General features: G+C 39.3%; 1 protein-coding gene across 1 annotated transcript in view; it reads right to left on the bottom strand.

Annotated features, from left to right (window-relative positions):
• RPS6KA5 (ribosomal protein S6 kinase A5) overlaps nt 1–17872 on the bottom strand; it is a 179092-nt gene that overhangs the window by 124824 nt on the left and 36396 nt on the right. The window contains exon 2 of the mRNA XM_046007694.1: nt 2440–2511. Within this exon, the coding sequence (XP_045863650.1) occupies nt 2440–2511 (72 nt within the window). The remainder of the gene's footprint in view (nt 1–2439; nt 2512–17872) is intronic.

The raw sequence follows: 17872 nt of genomic DNA, 5'->3' as shown, positions 1-17872 counted from the left end.
ACAAAAGACCACATGACTCAATTACATGAATGTCCACAATAGGCAAATAAAAAGATACAGAAAGTAGGTTTAGTGGTTGTTTAGAGCTGGGAGGATGGTGAATATTGGGAGGTAATAGATAAAGGTTTCACAGTTTCTTTTTGAGGTAAGGAAAATGTTCTAAAATTGGTTGTGGTGATGATTGCACAACTCCGTAAATATACTAAAGCCACTGATTTGTACACTTTAAATGGATGAACAAAAAGGCATGTGATTACACACTGCAATAGGGCTATTAGAATAAAAACCATGCAGATAAAACTAATTCTGCGGCTACAGCATAAATTGACCTGAAAAATCCTTTGACAAGACAGCACAAGCACGATTTCTAAGGAAATCCAGTCCCTGTACAATTGTGACCCTTCTTCTCCTTTGAGTCGATACTGCCTTTGAAAGAGGAAGCAAACATAAGGACAAAATACATTATTTTGGTATTCTGAAAGCATGATTTCTTAGGGATACGGTAGGATGAGGCTAGTTTGCTCTAAAAATACATGTTTACAAATGATCTGAAGGAGGGAATGCACAGTAAAATCTCCCAAGCTGACAATTATACGATGCTCTTCCTGACAATAAGACACTTAGTTGATGAAAATAAATCACAGGGCTTGTTCGCAGGCAGCTGGAGAAGCCGGCTCCACACGATTTGCTGAGGTACTCAGGAAGATGACGAAGAGCTTGCATGGCAAGGCCCTAAGCATGAAGGCTCAACACCAGATGACCTAAAGACAAATTACATGTGCATGAGTATGGGAGGCCTGGGACCAATTCTGGAAGCCGAGAGAAAGGATTTTTCTCCTGCTAGAAGGCTTGGCCCTGCGGAAAGTACAGGCAGATCCCCTCATATGGACAGCGGCAATCCCTCCTGTCAGGGGCTGCAAATCTAGAAAGGAATACAGGCCCCTGAGGGTGTGAAGCTAAACTCTACTGGGGAAGAAGAATGTTCTGTCCTCTGAGGCTCTCTCCCTGCTTCTGGGGAAAGAGACAACAGGCCTGCTGAGGATGGGGGTAAAAAATGAAAATCCTCCTTTTCACTTCTACCAGGAGGATGGAAAATAAGAGTGTCCAGTTCTCATCGCGGTGTAACTGCACAGCATCACACTCCAGAGGGAGAGCTGAGGAGAGGAGGTGCGCTCCTGGCAAGACCCGCTATGGGACCTCTAGGCCGGCTGCAGAACCGAAGCTGTGGGGTGCCTTGTTCACGAGTCATTTAGAATCTCACAACAGTGACCACAGAGCACTACAGCTAACACGGGGCCCTTCCAAATGTGGGGGTCGCTGCAACGACCCGTGCCATCCCCCCCGGAGGCCTTGCCTCTTGAGCAGCAAGAACAGCAGCAGCAAAGACTCAGGAGGCACAGAGGAAAACCAAAATCATCGAAAATCCCAACAGCTGAGACCGTTACCATTTTGGTGTATATTCCAGAGGATTTTACATAAAACGCCTAGACTGCTGGCCCTGGAACATCATAGGTTTGAACTGCACGGGTCCACTTATACATGGAAATTTCTGGAAAAATACAGGACTGCAAATATATTTCCTATTTCTTATTTTCTTAATAACATTTTCTTTTTTCTAGTTTTCTATATTGTACAAATACAGTACAGAATACACACAACATACAAAATATGTGTTAATTGACTGTTTATGTTATCGGTAAGACTTCCAGTCAACAGGACACTATTAGTAGTTAAGTTCGGGGGGAATCAAAAGTTACCCACAGATTTCCAGCAGTACAGGGGACGGCTGCCCATAACCCCCTGCATTGTTCAAGGGTCAAGTGTACATGCAGACATTGATTCATACCATTTTTTATTTCACAGAAATGATATACTGTACATTCTCTTCTGTAGCTTTTTTTTAACTTATTAAAGTATGGAGAACTTTCAAAAATGTTAAATACAGATCAACTCATTCCAACTGTATAGATCACACAACATAAAGATCCATGTTCCATTTAATCAAACTCATATTGTTAAGGCTTCTGAGGGTCTTGGGTTTTCCATTATTAAACACGATGACCACTGGATATGAATAAAGTGGAGTGAGGACGGAATGAGTTAATCAGAATAAAGTGTTTCACAGAGTACTTGGCAAGTCACAGGCTCTCTATAAATGTTAGTGATTTTAGTATTGTGCCCTATATAAAGATTGAACTAATTTACATTCCCAACAGCAGGGTAAAAGAAATTGGTTTTCCTAAATCCTTGCCAATTCTTCCAAATTTTCCCTTTTGTATTTCTTCTATGAATCATTTGTTCGTGTTCTTTGACAGTTCTCCTATTGGATTTCTTATGCTTTTAAATTTTTAACTGACTTCCATATTGAGGATATGAGTTCTTTGTTGTAAGATAACAAACACTTTTTTTAGCTTAAAAAAAAATTTTTTTAAGACTTACCTCCAGTTCCTAGGACCTTGAGGAGCTCAAAATTTTCAATCCCCACTTTCTCGGCATGTCCTGTTAAATTAGCTAAAAAAAGAAAGAGAAAAAAGAAATAATTAAGGGAATCAGTAACAAGAGGAGGCCCATAGGGGCTTCTTAAATACCAGCAATATTTTATTACTTGACTTCGGTGGTAAAGCCAGGGTTCACTTTATAATTATTTGTTAAACTATACAGCTATGTTTTGTGCAATTTTCTGTGTGTTATATATTACAACTTTTTAAGAATTTAGTAGCTATATATCATTTGTACCTAAAGTTAACATAAAAATGAGGTGTTAAGAGACTGCTGATGAAGATAATCTGAAAATAAGCAAAAATTCCAGTATGTAGCTAGATATACAGTACAAAAAAAAAAAGGAGAGATTTAGACAACATATTCATATATTTAACAAATATTTATTGAGTGTCCACTAAATACATCCCCAGCATCTAAGCTGGATTCTACTTCTGTTTCCTTCTTTCTTTCTTTCTTTTTTTTTTTTTTAAAGATTTATTTTATTTGATTATTTGAGAGAGAGAGAGAGCACAAGCAGAGGGAGGGTCAGAGGGGGAGGATCTCAAACAGACTCCACACTGAGCACAGAGCCCAATGTGGGACTCGATCTCACAACCCTGAGATATGACCTGAGCCAAAATCAAGAGAGACGCTCAAGCGACTGAGCCACCCAGGCACCCCTCTACTCCCATTTCTGCCACTACGCACCTGCACATGACTTAGCCTGCATTAGTCATTTAATTACCCTGTGTCTCAGTTCCCTCATCTCTGAAATGAAATCACTGGTCTCAATAAACTCTAATATCTCTGCTAGCTCTAAAATTTGTTTAAGAAGTATAAACTCTTTAAAAACATATTCTGTCCTAAATAAACAAAATTAGGATAAGTATGAAGGAGTATTTTCCAAAGTATATTCTTTTGATTCTGGTCTTATCCTACAAGATGTTAATAGATGTTATATTTGGGTGGAAAACATGCTTTCAAGTCAAATAAACTTGAAGTGGTTGGCTTAAACAAAGTTAATCGGGTTGCTTTACTGCTTAACTGCACAGATGAAAATCTGCACGGGAATCTTCAAAACTGAAATACTGTATGTGTCAAATTTATTGGATCACAAAATTATTTTTTATGGTAATACCCATTAATATTATTAATTATTATATTAATATTATGTGAACCATCATTCTGTAGATGTGGTCAAGACAGGCTTGGCCCAAATCCTAGTTCTACCACTTAAAAGCCATGTGACCCTACATAAATTAGTTAACTTTTCTGTGTCTTGGGTTCCCTCTAATGTAAAATGAGGATAATAAAAATAACTGCCCTCAGAGCATACTGATGTCTGCAATTTGCTTTGAAATGCATTAAAAAAATAGGATGGATTAATGGATAAATATAAGTATGGCTAGATATGTAATAACGCAAAAAGATAAAATGTTAATTACAGAATCTAGATAGTGAGTCTAAGAGTGTTCAACATGTCATTCTTCCAAATTCTCTGTATATTTGAAAATACCCATAATAAAATGGCTGAAAATAAAATAATACCTACCTCATAGGGCTATGATGAGGGTTCATTGAGTTAAATCTGTACAGAGATTGCTATGCCACTAAGCATTATTATAAGTGTTTGTAAATAAACAATGCTCTGGGTCTACAACTTCAAGAAAAACAGACCCAACTAGGAACTTCTAGAATTAAAAGTTTCAGAGGGATAAGTGATTTCAGTATCCTTCCAAAGTTTAACTAAATGAGTAATTAAAATTTTTTAAAATTATGTTCAAAACCTCATAACATAAAATTTCCCACCTTAGCCCTTTTTAAGTGTATAATACAGTGGTGTTAATTATATGTTTACAACATATATGTTTACAACAGATCTCTGGAACTTTTTTAATTTTGCAAAACAAACTCTATACCCATTGAATTTAATCTATTAACAATTTAATGTAATTGTTGAGATGGTTGGATTTGGGTCAACATTTTATTTTCTTATTTGTTTCCAACTTGTTTTTTCCTTTTTTCTTCTTTTTAAAGTTTTATTTATTTAAATAATCTCTACATCTGACATGGGACTCGAACTCATGACCCCAAGACTGAGTCGCATGCTCTTCCAACCGAGCCAGTCAGCCGCCCCTTAACTTGTCTTCTCTATTGTTTGTTCCCATGTTCCTACTTTTCTGACTTAAAACAACAACAACAACAAAATACCATTTAAATGCTTTTTGGATTTCATTTCAATTTTCACATTGGGATTTTAGCTCTACTTCTTTCCATTATTAGAGTAGTTGTTGCCCCAAGGATTATAGTATACATCTTTAATTACTCACAGTCCTCTTATAATTAATACTGTACCATTTCCCTAAAAATAAAGAAACTTTGCTATCATTCTTCATGGAATACAGATACATATTAAATGGAGCTAGTATCTTCTAAATATGCTATATATGCACAACTTATATGATTTATAAAGAAAATAAGAGGAGAGAGGCTTTCCCATTTATCATTTTTGATCATATTTATCTTTTCAAGGATCCTAAATTTTATCAGTTATAAGTTTTTCTCAGCCTTGAAGAACTTCCTTTGACATTGCCTGTAGTGCAGAATTTTCAGGTTTTCTTTTATCTGAAAAAGTCTTTGCCTTCATTTAAATTTTTTCATTGAGGTACAGTCCATAAAACTTCCCCTTTTAAAGGCTACACATCCATGGTTTTTTGTCTACTCCCAGTTGTGTCACTGGCACCACTAATTCTGGAATCCTCTTCATTTCTGAAGGAAACTTCCCTTTGATAAAGAATTCTGGGAGGACAGGCCTTTTTCTTTCCTTTCAGCACTTTTAAACATGTTCTTTCACTCTTTTGGCCTCTGTGGTTTCTGAGGTGAAGTCAGTCATTAAATGGATCATTGCTCCTGTATTTGAAATGTTATCATTTTTCTCTTACTGCTTTCAACATCTGCTCTCTATCTTTGGCTTTCCAAAGTTTTGCCATGATGTGTCCCGATGTAGACTTCTTTGGGTTCAGTCAGCCTGGTATTCACTGGTATCTTGTATCTGTCAGTTTGTTTTTCACAAAATTTGGGTAATTTCTGCTTTAACTTTTCAAAAATTTTTTTTCTATCCCATTCTTTCTGTCCTCTGAGATTCCATTTCAGTGCACGTTAGATTGTTTAATACAACCTAAAAGGTCCCTGAAACTGTTCATTTTTTGCTCCAATACATTTTCTCTCTGTTCTTCAAATTAATTTCTATTGCTCTATCTTCAAGTTCACATACTTTTCCTTCTGCGCCTCTATTCAGCTGTTAAATCCATCTACTGAATTTTTATTTCAACTATTCTATCTTCTAATTCTAGAACTTCCATTTGGTTCTTTCCCACTGTTTCTATTTATTCTTGTTTTGTTACTCACCAAGAGCATGACATTTTATTTCACTGAGCATATTATAACAGCTGCTTTAAAACTTTTGTTTGCTACTGCCCTAATATCCCATTCATCTCAGGGCGGGACTCAGCTGATTATCTTCCTCTTCAGATATGTTCCATGTTGTGGATTCTCCATACATAGGGTAATTATGGCTTGCAGAAATGTTAATTTGTGAAGACTATGAAATTGTCATTTTTTTCTCCAGTGAGAGCTTTTTCTTTTCTTTAGCTGGCAAATATCTTGGGTTGGCCTGAACTGTCAACTCTTCTTCTTAGGCAGCAGCTCCAGTCCAGTTCAGATTTTTTTGTATTTAGCTGAGCTGTTCTGGTCTGTTGTACTCATGCATGGCTCCAAGGTCAGTAAGAGAAGTGAGCTCACAAAGGACTCCCCCTCCTCTGGCTCTTCTTCTTCTGGGATTTCTCTACATCTTCAGTGATCAGGGCTCTCTGGTTTCAGTTTTCTAGTGTCTCCGGCCAGAGAAATTGTTTTTCCACCAGAGTCCAGAGCACAGACTGTACTTAGCCTGAAGCTAAAATCAGTGAAAAGGCGAAGTTACTCCTTATAGCTCCCTTCCTTCCCTCCTCCAAATATGTACTCCCCAGTAGAGCCTATCTGCTTCTGTCCACTCACAAGTGCCTTAAATAGTTGCTTTTTATATTAAATCCAGGTTTTACAGTTGTTTTCTGCAAAGGAATTCTCCAGGAGGGGGTCTTTTCCGAAATTACGAGAAACAAAAGTCTTCCCGCATACAGTCAACAGGATGAAAGGGAGAATATGCCACCCCTAATATGCCACTACAGCATGCTGATCCTTTCGAAATAAAGTTACTTAAGAAACAGCCAGAAAAAGGACACTGACCTCTTTTGCCCCCCATCCTGAAAGCAGGAAACAAGTCTCTCATTTGAAAGGTATACTCCCTGTACCAGGAGGGTAGAAGGCATCTTTATTACCAGAAATAGAGCATTTAGGGCCCAGAAATCTATATAAACAAACTTTGTTACTTCCTCACTAATTTGCTATCTCAAACCCAAATGCTTCAGTCTTACCAATTTATCACAAAACTAACTGCTTTGGTGACTTCTTTGAGTCTCATATTTCTATAGGCTCCTGGACATACAAAATTAAATGTTTTCCCCCCATTAATTTGTGTTATGCCAATTTAATTATTAGGCCAGCCAAAGAACCTCGAAGAAAAGGAGGGAAAGGTTCTCTTCCCCTGCAATTACAAAGTTTCTACTTTAACTGCTGCCCTAGCAAGTTAACTTCAAAGAGTAAAATAAAATGAAAAAGGTGATCTGATAGATCATCTCAGGGGTCTTCAATTTAATACCCAATAATTCTTTTACATTACATCTGTTAGGTAAAGTGAGTAATCAGACATATGGAAACAGATCAGTAGGAAGCTCTACCAATATTCAGGCATGGGGGAGAAATTTATTAGTTATAAAGATCTCTTTCATTGTGTTAACAACAAAACACATAAAAACAAATGGTAAATAGGATTACTGTATAGAATCTTCAGCACTGACAAGCACAAATTCGAGCTTATGAGTCTAGGTGTCTAAATGGTTCTCATTTCTGTGCTATCACTTGTTATAATAAGTAGAAGTCTTTGAACATGAAAGTCTAAAAATAAACTACATTTCTCTTAATTAAATTGTTAACCTCAGATTAAGAGCTCAAACTTCCCAGAAACACCACCAACATTCATTAGAACAAGACTTAAAATATTTACATACTGTGTTTCACCCTGGAGGTGAAGTAAACATCAGTCAATTACAGAAATCTGCATTTCTGAGTCATTACATGAGGGAGCGAAGTCCAAAATGTACACTGATCAGATGGTGAGAAGCTTCTCCACGCCAGGGGCCAGAATGTACCAGAAATAAGCCTTTACAACTGAGAGACAGGATTGTCCATTGTTTTCCTTCGTATGTGAAAATAAATGCCACTTTATTGTGGTTGCAGGAGCTCCTTTTCCTGGGCCAGGCCAACCTCTGCCCACCCTCCTCTCCTGTCTAGTTCTCTCCACAGGTAAGAGAAGTTACTAACCTAATTATGCAGGAGTCCAAAATCCTGACTGGGCACAGTTAGCAGGATGGTGGAGGGGGGCAGGGTGTGTCACTGTGTTAAAATTACAGTCTCCACACAGGGTCTGTGTTCCTGCCTCAAACTCTTGGGCAGGCCTGAGCCACAGTGGACCAAAGGCCATTCTCCTGGACTTCCCCTTCACTCTCCAGAAGTCCTTCCTTATCCGCAGCTTCACCTCCCACAGGTGCCGGTACCCAAGGCTTCAGTTCCCCGCAGTTCACTAGCAGCCAGGGGCAGAGGACCCTCCTTTTGCTGCGCCCTCAGAAGGTCACGCTGTGTTACAATGCCTGCACATCACTCTGCTCCATTCGTTGTGAAAGCATTTTATTATCTCACATCATCACAAGAAGGGTGAGGTCAGTACGGTAAGACAGTCTGAGAGAGAGAGAGAGACTATATTTACACTTTCATTACAGTATATTGTTTGACTGTCCTGGTTATAATTGTTGTTAATCTCTTACTGTGGCTAATTTATCAATCAAATTTTATTATAGGTATGTATCTATGTCTAGGAAAATGCATAGTATATTGACATTTGGTACTATATGTGACTTCAGGCACCTGCTGGGGGTCTTGGAAAATTTCTCCTGAGGACAAGGTATACAGCAGTCAACAGAGCAGAGCCAGAGGTTCCTCTGGGACTGGGTGTTCACTTACTTGTTTGTTCTCCCCTCCAATCTTCTAGTTCACACACCTATGCTGGTTCTAAATGGTGATCAGATGAGGTTGAGAGGGAAGCAGGAGTCCTGACTTAGGCCTTAAGCCTGAACTACTTGCACCAAGGCACTTTCAAGGAGAGTTCTACACGAATGTGCTGGCGGTTTGCAGCCTTTATTCAGGTGGCCCTCTTGAGTCCCATGAGCTACTGTTTCTTGCAGATGGTCCCTTCATGACTCCGACAGTAAGAGTTTATTGGCTGAGCAGAGTTTGGGCATTTCTGGATTTCTGGCTAGAACGACGTGGCACCAAAACCTTACCCTCAACTCCTAATTCCCAACTAAAAGGATAAACTCCTTCCCACAGAAACAAGACCTTATGAAAATTCTTCAAAAATATATAAAATAATACCAAAGAATATCAACAAATTAGACTAGAGCTACTTAGTTGGTACATAATAGTGCTGTCACGTCAATTGTTCTATCTGGCAGCTATTGTCATGCCTACACCTCTTGAGTTGTTAAATATTATTAAGCGTGGATTAAAACAAAGAAAATGTTTTTTAAACTTCTCAAGGTCTACGTTAGGCCTATCTCTACAGTTAATCAGTTCAGACAGTCTCTTCTCATCAAAAGCATTTATAGTTTTTTACATCAACACATTATTCAGTTTATTCATTTCAAAAAGATAGGTATGAGGAGTTGTAATGCTTTCCTAAAGCAGTTTTTACTAATTTTTTTCTTATTAAAATATTAGAAACTACCCCATTGAAAATCCTTTACTTCTTCATTGGTGTTATTATCCTAGAAAGTATTCTTCATGGTTAGGAAATCACTTTTAAAGCTGAATTTCACAAATTCTTTTATAAGAAGTCAATGGATCTTTTTAAAATGTTTTTAAAATGTTTGCCAAAACTCAAATGAATTTCAACGTTTAACAGGTTCTCTTTAGAAAATAGTTCGAATTATTAATAGCTCTTAAAGGAAAAATCTTGTCTTACACAATGAATATAAAGTACTTGGTTTTTTAACACTACAACTGGATTCCTTTGGCTCCTCAAATAATATGGTAATGTGCTATGTAGAAAAATATGGCCGATATAATTTTTTAAGTAAGAAATTTAGAAAAAACAGATAATTGTCTTTTCTCCCAAATTTAAATAGTTTTGTTGCTTGTTCTACTATTATTATAAAATAATCCAGGTTTGTGGATTAAAAAAAATAGATAATATAAATAGGCCTGAAGTAGACCTTGAAAACCTCCCATATCCCCACCAAAGATTACAATTGTTATTCCTTGATGTTTTCTCCCAGGATTTGAGCCATAAACCTATGAGTGATAAACAGCTTCTTAGCCAACTTTCTAGGCAATTCTACCATAATAGGTAATTTGTAATGCATATTATCTATGGCCATTTCTTTTTTTTAAATATTTTATTTATTTCTTATTTTTTATAAACATATAATGTATTTTTATCCCCAGGAGTACAGGTCTGTGAATCGCCAGGTGTACACACTTCACAGCACTCACCATAGCACATACCCTCCCCAATGTCCATAACCCCACTCCCCATCTCCCAACCCCCCTCCCCCCAGCAACCCTCAGTTTGTTTTGTGAGATTAAGAGTCTCTTATGGTTTGTATCCCTCCTGATCCCATCTTGTTTCATTTATTCTTCTCCTAACCCCCAACCCCCCCATGTTGCATCTCCACGTATGACCATTTCTTTTAAGTTGATATGTTTAAGTCAGAACTTCCCAATCTCATGGAGGAAAACAATCAGGAAAAACACATTTTTCATTCTGTTGCCATAGTTTCTGCAAAGCTGCACAAATATTATTGCTCAGAGCATGTGCTGAAATCATTTGATTAGATCCAATAATTCACTTGTATTAAAGCTAAGAAAAGGTTTAATTTAAAGCACTTTTACAATTAAAGTAGAAATAAAGAAGAATAATGCTTCTGAGGCCATTTCAAGTAAGTTGTTAGCATATGAGTGAGGTACTCATATGCCAGATTTTATTCAATGGATTAATCATTTATTAAACTTGCAATAAGCTACAAGAAATGTAATTTATTAGAAAGGATTATGGAGTCTATGGACAATAAGTGGAATATCATTATCACATAAAACTACTTAAAAATGCTCACTGAGAATATAAGTTCTAATTTACTCATTGAACAAATAAATACTCACTGGGTACCTGTGTACACCTGAGCCAGCTGCTAGGTCTTTAAGAAACAGGATTTGAAAATGTGAGAAAGGCTAGGGATTTCTGGGCTAGAAGACTATGTGGAGCAAAAGCGTAAGTCGGAATAAGTACTTTCCTAGTACAGAAGTAAGAGAATTGTCCTAATTAGCTATGATGGGCTTATGTGGGAAAAACAGTAAAAGTACTACATCAAATGGGTACACGAAACTAGCTGATTCAAAACCTAGAACACCAGACTAATTAGTTTGACTTGAATCCATAAGCGGTAATGGCTCCTGACAAGGTTTTAGAGAATTACATTGGCAATAGTGTGCCACGTGGATGGCAGCAAGGAAAGATGAGAGCTAAAAGGGGGAGAGGTTAATGCAATCAACTAGATGTGTGTTAACAAGAATCTGGTCTGAGTAGAAACCAGAATAAAGAGGAAAGGACGAGCCTAAGAATCACTGCAATATCCAGTTCAAGAAACATGTGCTAAACACCTGACTTGGGTGCTGAGACCACAAAAGCAAATAGGGCAGGGTCCCTACTTTCAAAGATAAATAAATTGAACTTTGTTTCTCCCCCTCCCCAACTGGCCCCAGAAATGGAGTCCCCTGGGTGGCTCAGTCAGCATCCAACTCTTGATTTCAGCTCAGGTTGTGATCTCAGGGACCTGGGATCGAGCCCCATCTGGGGCTCCCTGCACAGTGTGGAGTCTGCTTCTTTCCCGCTCCCTTTCCTCCCACTTGCACATGTGTACCTCTCATGTTCAAACAAATAAATCTTAAAAAAAAAAAGTACAAGAAATGAAAGTCTATTAAATGGTTATGTTACTAATGAATTTTGTTGAAAGGGGAAGTTGAAAGGGAAGATTGAAAGGGGAAGTTTTGGGGTTTCAACACTGATTTTGGAGTGATGGCAGGGCATCCCAAAAAGGCTGCCATGTAGACAGTTCTAGACAAGGAACTGAAGATTGGCAGCATGCTGATGGGGTTTAGAACACACTACCTGCCAAACACAGCCCTTGGCATACTGAATATTTTAAACTGAAGGAACCTTCAGCAGCCTTCCATTTTCTAGCACCTTCACTATTAAAGGAAGGAGTTTTGACCTCCGCCTGAAGTAAGTCATAACACTTTCCTATGAGAGGCCCCCTTGCCAGGCCCATAGAAAGGAGCATCCCTATTTTTGTAGACACAGGGAGGAGTCTGAACAAACAGGTCTCTTGCTAGTAAGTTTCTCCCAGGTTACTACACTTACCTCATACCTTTGCCCTCCCATACCCCTGTTCTATGACCTTCCGTGCCATCAAACCTAACATGAAAATGCTAAGTTTATGTCTCCTGGGTTTTCATTTCCTTATGAAGCCTCCCATGTCACATAAAATTTGCTACATAAATGTACATGCTTTTCTCTTGTTCATTTGTCTTTTGTTACAGGGATCCCAGAGAACTTTGAAGGGCAGAGGAGAAAAAAAGTTATTAGAAGAGCAAACACTTTAAGAAGAAAGCCCTCGGGAGACAACACAGAAAGAAGGGCAAGTCTTGATGAAAACCAGGAGTGAGGATGTAGGAAGAAAAGAGCCAGAGAAAAAGTGAAAAAATGAACAGTGTATAGAATCCAAAGAAAGAATGCCCCCCAAAACCCTGCATTACCAATGCAGTCAAACATGGTACAATGGAAAATATTTATCTGGTCTTTGTCCAGGTTCCCAGCACACAGCACCTTGAAGCTTAGGACTGTCAAGAGTGGTAACAGTGTCTCAGTATGCTGAGAAGACTGGGGGCTAAGGGGATCCAGATAGCTTCACGATGGGGGTTAGCTGCTAGAAAGACCTAGGACTTTCAGCCCCATCCACCCTCTGCCTCCTTCCTCGAAGGGAGAGAGGCTAGTGATTAACTTAATCACCAATGGCCAATGATTTAACTAGTCATGCCTATATCAAGAAACCTCCAGGAAAACCCCTGAACAGTGGATCTGAGAAGCTCAGGTTGCTGCACATACACAGGTGTGGGGATGGTGGCGCTCCCTGAGAGAGCAGGAAGTTCCACATTACCCTCCAGCACCCCCAACTACCCGTACCTTGCCCTAAGAATCTCTTCCATTTGGCTGTTCCCAAGTCATAGGTTTTATCCTCAAGTCACGGCTGGGAGGTCAGGGTATATGGATGGAGGCAGATCAACAAAACAACATCCTTAAAAACAGTGGATACAGATAATTCTATTTAAGCATATGAAAGGAAGGAAGGAATAGAGTGAAAATGGGAAAGAATCATATGAAATATTTTTCCAACCTAGCAGTCATATGAGAGAGAAGGTCAGAACTGATAAATAATGGGGTCCAAGATAGAAAGGGTTAGAGAAAAGGATTAAGAGACAGAGTGAAGAATAAGGAGATGTAAAGGCTGGAAAAAAAGATTATATATAGCCTTTCTACTAGACACAAGTGGTCTCCAAAGGGAGCATCAGAGAAGCAGTGCACTGAAGTAAGAGAAAAACACCTCAGAAACCAGCTTGGCTAAAATGTACAGGGGGATGAAATGAGATCTACACAAAGTCACCTTATGAGATAAAAATCAGTTCAAGCAGAACTTGAACTATGCTAATCAAAAGAACTAAAATATTTAAAGAATGGATAACAAAAGACAGACCAGAAAAAAATGAAAACTAAAAAACAGAATGCCAAGTTGGGTAATGTGTTTCTAGCACTTTCCAAGGGACATTCTGATTACCAGCTTCAAACATCAGGTCCCCTAGGAAGCAACACCCCTATCCCAGAGATGGCCTTACTAAGCCTTTCACTCACAGAGCACACACCAACTCCCATTGTCCTAAGGCCATATTTACCCAGCAACCCAATTTTGACTCGAGACCCTCACCCCAAAGGAAAAAAATGCACTAATCAAGCAAACGCAAGTGTTTTGTGTAGTTGCTTCTACGTCCCACTCGGAAGTGGTAAGGTGTCATTTGGGTTGATGAAGCAGTCTTCTGAGACCGTAATCACAGCTATATGCATGAAATCAGAGCATGAAGAGGAAACGCAATTAACAGAATGATCCAGCATTGAACCCTGTTTGTCACTATCGAGGAACACCTCATTAAGAGCAGTATCTACAAGACACTGCAGCCGTGTACTGTGACCTTGTCAATGGTTCTGTGACTGTTTTCATCTCGGAAGAAAAGGAGAACAATTACAGAAAGCAGCACTGTGAGATTCAACTGCGAGTGCAATAGGAAGTAGGGAAAGAGCTTGCTGCAGCTGAAACAGAAATAATTAAGCCACAATTTATTATACATCTGTGAGCTATAGAACATCAGCTTAGAAAGCTTAAACACCATAGTCCTGTCCACAAAAAACACTTATCCAACTTGCAGGCACTTTCCAGGTTTGTCTTCCTCGCTGAGACATTATCTCATCAATTAAAAAATAAGGGGGGGGGAACAAAACCTAACGAGTTAATAAAAAAGTTCCCATTTTTGGTAAAGCAAAGAGTTTCAGTCCTGGCTCAAATTCCCTATTCTTCAGCAATTAGTTTCACCTTCCCCTTTCTAGCACCTTCACCATTAAAGAAATCAACATTGACTTCTAATTTCCAAGTACTGGTGTGAATAAGATCATGGCACAATACTGTAGACATTTTCCTCTATTTTATTTTTTTAAAAGACTTTATTTATTTATTTGACAGAGAAAGAGAGAGAGAGCAGAGTAAGCAAAGAGCAGGCGTCAGGGGGTGGGGGGAGAAGCAGGCTCCCTGCTGAGCACAGAACCTGATGTGGGGCTCGATCCCAGGACCCTGAGATCATGACCTGAGCCAAAGGCAGAGGCTTAACCCACTGAGCCACCCAGGCGCCCCCATTTTCCTTTTCAAAAACTCTTCTTCTATCATGACCTACAAGAGGGAAAGTCTCAGAGGCAGGGGCAGTTATAAGCCCACCATCCTCAACACGAACCACTCTCCTTCCGTACCTTCATCTCCAGTCTTCTCTTGCGTAGGATCCTAGTCACTAGCTGGGGCTTGCTGGCTCCAGACTGACAGGACTCAAACTGGCAGAGCCAGGGCCTGTGCTAGTCCAGAGCCTCCCCTCCCCCCAGGCCTCTAACAGCTCCCAGGAGAGCTGATATTCTCAGGCACCACCTCTGCTCCATACCACACCAATGCAGGCATGACCACTGGGTCCTCCTCTGAGTTCTAGAAAAGACAGTAACAAACACAGGCAGAACACAGGCAGAAAGCACTCCTGAGTAGAAGAGGCTTCAGTGAAGATTTCCGGAGAAAGGCAGAGGACTGGCACACAGGGCAACACGAAAGGGGAACTGGAAATACGAACAGTCTACCTTTCTCACCATCTTCCAGCCCTGTGGGGGTCTTTATCTCTCCAGTTCCTCCCTTTCCACCTTTTCTCTCTCTCCTTCTCTTAGAAGCAAAACCAACAAATCAGTTCCCTAGTGTCCTATCAAGCAGCTTCCTCCACTCCCGACCCCTCAGCCCTAGCTAACAGCCACACTCACATCCCTAAGTGGGCTTGATGTCAAGGCAGGGCAGCTCCTCCCATGCAAGGAATTCTGGGGCCCACTGCCGGGATAAGACATTTTTCTTCTCCCTACCTCTATCGTAGGTTTTAGGCAGCCATCATACTCTACATATAACTACACAGTCTACTAATTGAACAAATATTCTAAATGCTTACTTGAATCCAATTTTGTGCCAGTCAGTGGTGACACCAGAGCCGACATCCTCCCCGATGCCAAGCAGCGCGGGGGTCTGGCGGAGGCACGCGGGGCAGTGAAGAAGCCCACAGTACGAGCACTACCAAAGAGGTATGAGGCAGAGAGTACCAAAGGGACACCTTGTCACATCTGAAGGTTTGGGGAAGTTAGGCATGGATGGAAAAAAAAGCCTGCTCCTCGGAAGAAACACACCAAAGCACCAAGATGACCGAGAACGTGGCGTATCTGGGAATGTGCACGCAGTGCAGACAGGCAAATGCAAAAGAAGGAGAGGGGGAGAAGGCAAGCAAGACGCAAGGCAGGAACCAATTCACAAAGACTCTGATTAGAAAAGGCTATGTATTTTGTTCTGAAGGCAATTGGAACCAATGAGAGATTTTAAGCAGAGGATTAAGACAACCATTTCTGTACCTGAGAAAGACCACCAGCAGCAGAAGCAGCATGGAAAATGAGTTAGAAAGGAATTCCCACGAAGACAGCAAAGCCAACTCACAGGTTGATATAATGGTTGAGGCCAGAAACGATAATGGCTAAGCTAAGGCACTGAAATTAGGAAAACTGAATTCCTTAATATGTATTAACACTACTAGGCACGAAGTGAAAACATTGGAAATCACTAAAATCATGAAATTCTGAATAGCTGTAGTACAATCTCTTCAATTCAAATGATAATCTGTGGGGCGCCTGGGTGGCTCAGTCGGTTAAGCATCTGCCTTCTGCTCAGGTCATGATCCCAGAGTCCTGGGATCCTGGCTCCCTGCTCAGCTGGGGCATCTGTTTCTCCCTCTGCCTCTGTTCCTGCTTATGTTCTCTCTCGCTCGCTCACTCTCTCTCTAAAATAAGTAAAATCTTTAAAAAGGTGATAATCCCTAAATGACCATGAAATCATAAAGTACTTGGAGTGAAAGAAAAGATCAATTTTCAAAATATGAACTGTGTCCATTTGTTAAAATTCAAAAGTGTATGCCAATTGTAGAAGTGAATTCTACTATATGTAAATTATATGTAAATTATACCTCGATACAAAAATATGAGAGCTATAAAGAACCATGAAAGTATTCTTTGGCGTTTTGGGTTTTTTCCCATGACAATATTTTTTAAACATGAGTGTTATAAAGAAGAGATTTTCAGATGCAGCAAGAATTTTCTTGATGTTTATTTGGTTACTGTTTTGCACACATATCTGTTTGTCAAAGGTAATGCTTCCTTTTGAGAAAAGCCACGTATTTTCTAATAGCAATATAAAGCTTCTAAAACTCATTTTTCAAAATGCACACGTCCTGGTACATCTTACCCCACATCATCCAAGCAACCTGTTCTTCAATTTTATAAAAACATAGTATTTATTAATGCATTATTCTTAAATGTTACAAGTTTTTCTGTCCTTCCTATAACTGCATGTGATTGGGTAACATATTATTTAACATGCAGATGTGTGTGGGTATATATACATTTGGTGAAGATAAACTTTGTGAATTAAATGTCTGTGAAATGTCTGTGGGATTTCCAAATGAAGATGACCAATGGACAGTAAAGAATTTTACTATAGTAGATTATTTGAAAATTCACAGTTACAATAAAACATACAGCTTTACAAGAACCGTCAACTTGAATATTTCATTTCCTGGCCAGGTCCTATGGCTGAGATTAATATACACAAAAATGTGAAGATAAAGATAATTCAGGGAACAGTAAAGCACATCAAAAGGAATGCGCTGAAGTTTTTTAGAAGACTTATTTTCAGAGGTAAGCTCCCTCAGTATTAGTCATTTAGTGTTAGTGTAACCAATCATTAGCTGACAGTTTAAAGACAACCGTGCTCTGGACCTCAATCCAGATGGACAAAGAACAGAGCCACACTACTGACACTCCGCACGGCTTGCCTTTTTCTGAAGGTCTACCTTCATTTGCAGTGGGAGTCAGGCTGCAGTACTCTGGCAAGCAAAACACGAGATAACTTATACATGATAAAAACTGAAACCATCAGAGCAAGGTAAACACTCCAGATTCCAAAGTGCCACCGAAATTATTTTGGTATTTGCTGACATATTTTAAATTGTATCTTCCAGGCAAGATACAAAGTAGTTTTCAAACAGTCCAAAGTAATATTCCCAAGAGTCAGATTTTATTTTGATGTAAGAAAATAGAGCAGCACTTTGTCCCTCCTAAGCCATAACCTCATTTTTCCACTGCAATTCTATTGTTGCCTCTATGCCTGATTCTATTGTGAGAAAGAACTTTATCAACACCCTTTCCTTTTTCTCGTTTCCAGACGACATGCTGCTAATAGTGCCAATT

Source organism: Meles meles, chromosome 6, assembly GCF_922984935.1.
Source record: "Meles meles chromosome 6, mMelMel3.1 paternal haplotype, whole genome shotgun sequence".
Classification (NCBI taxonomy): Eukaryota; Metazoa; Chordata; class Mammalia; order Carnivora; family Mustelidae; genus Meles; species Meles meles.
This window is presented reverse-complemented; position numbering and strand designations above follow the sequence as displayed.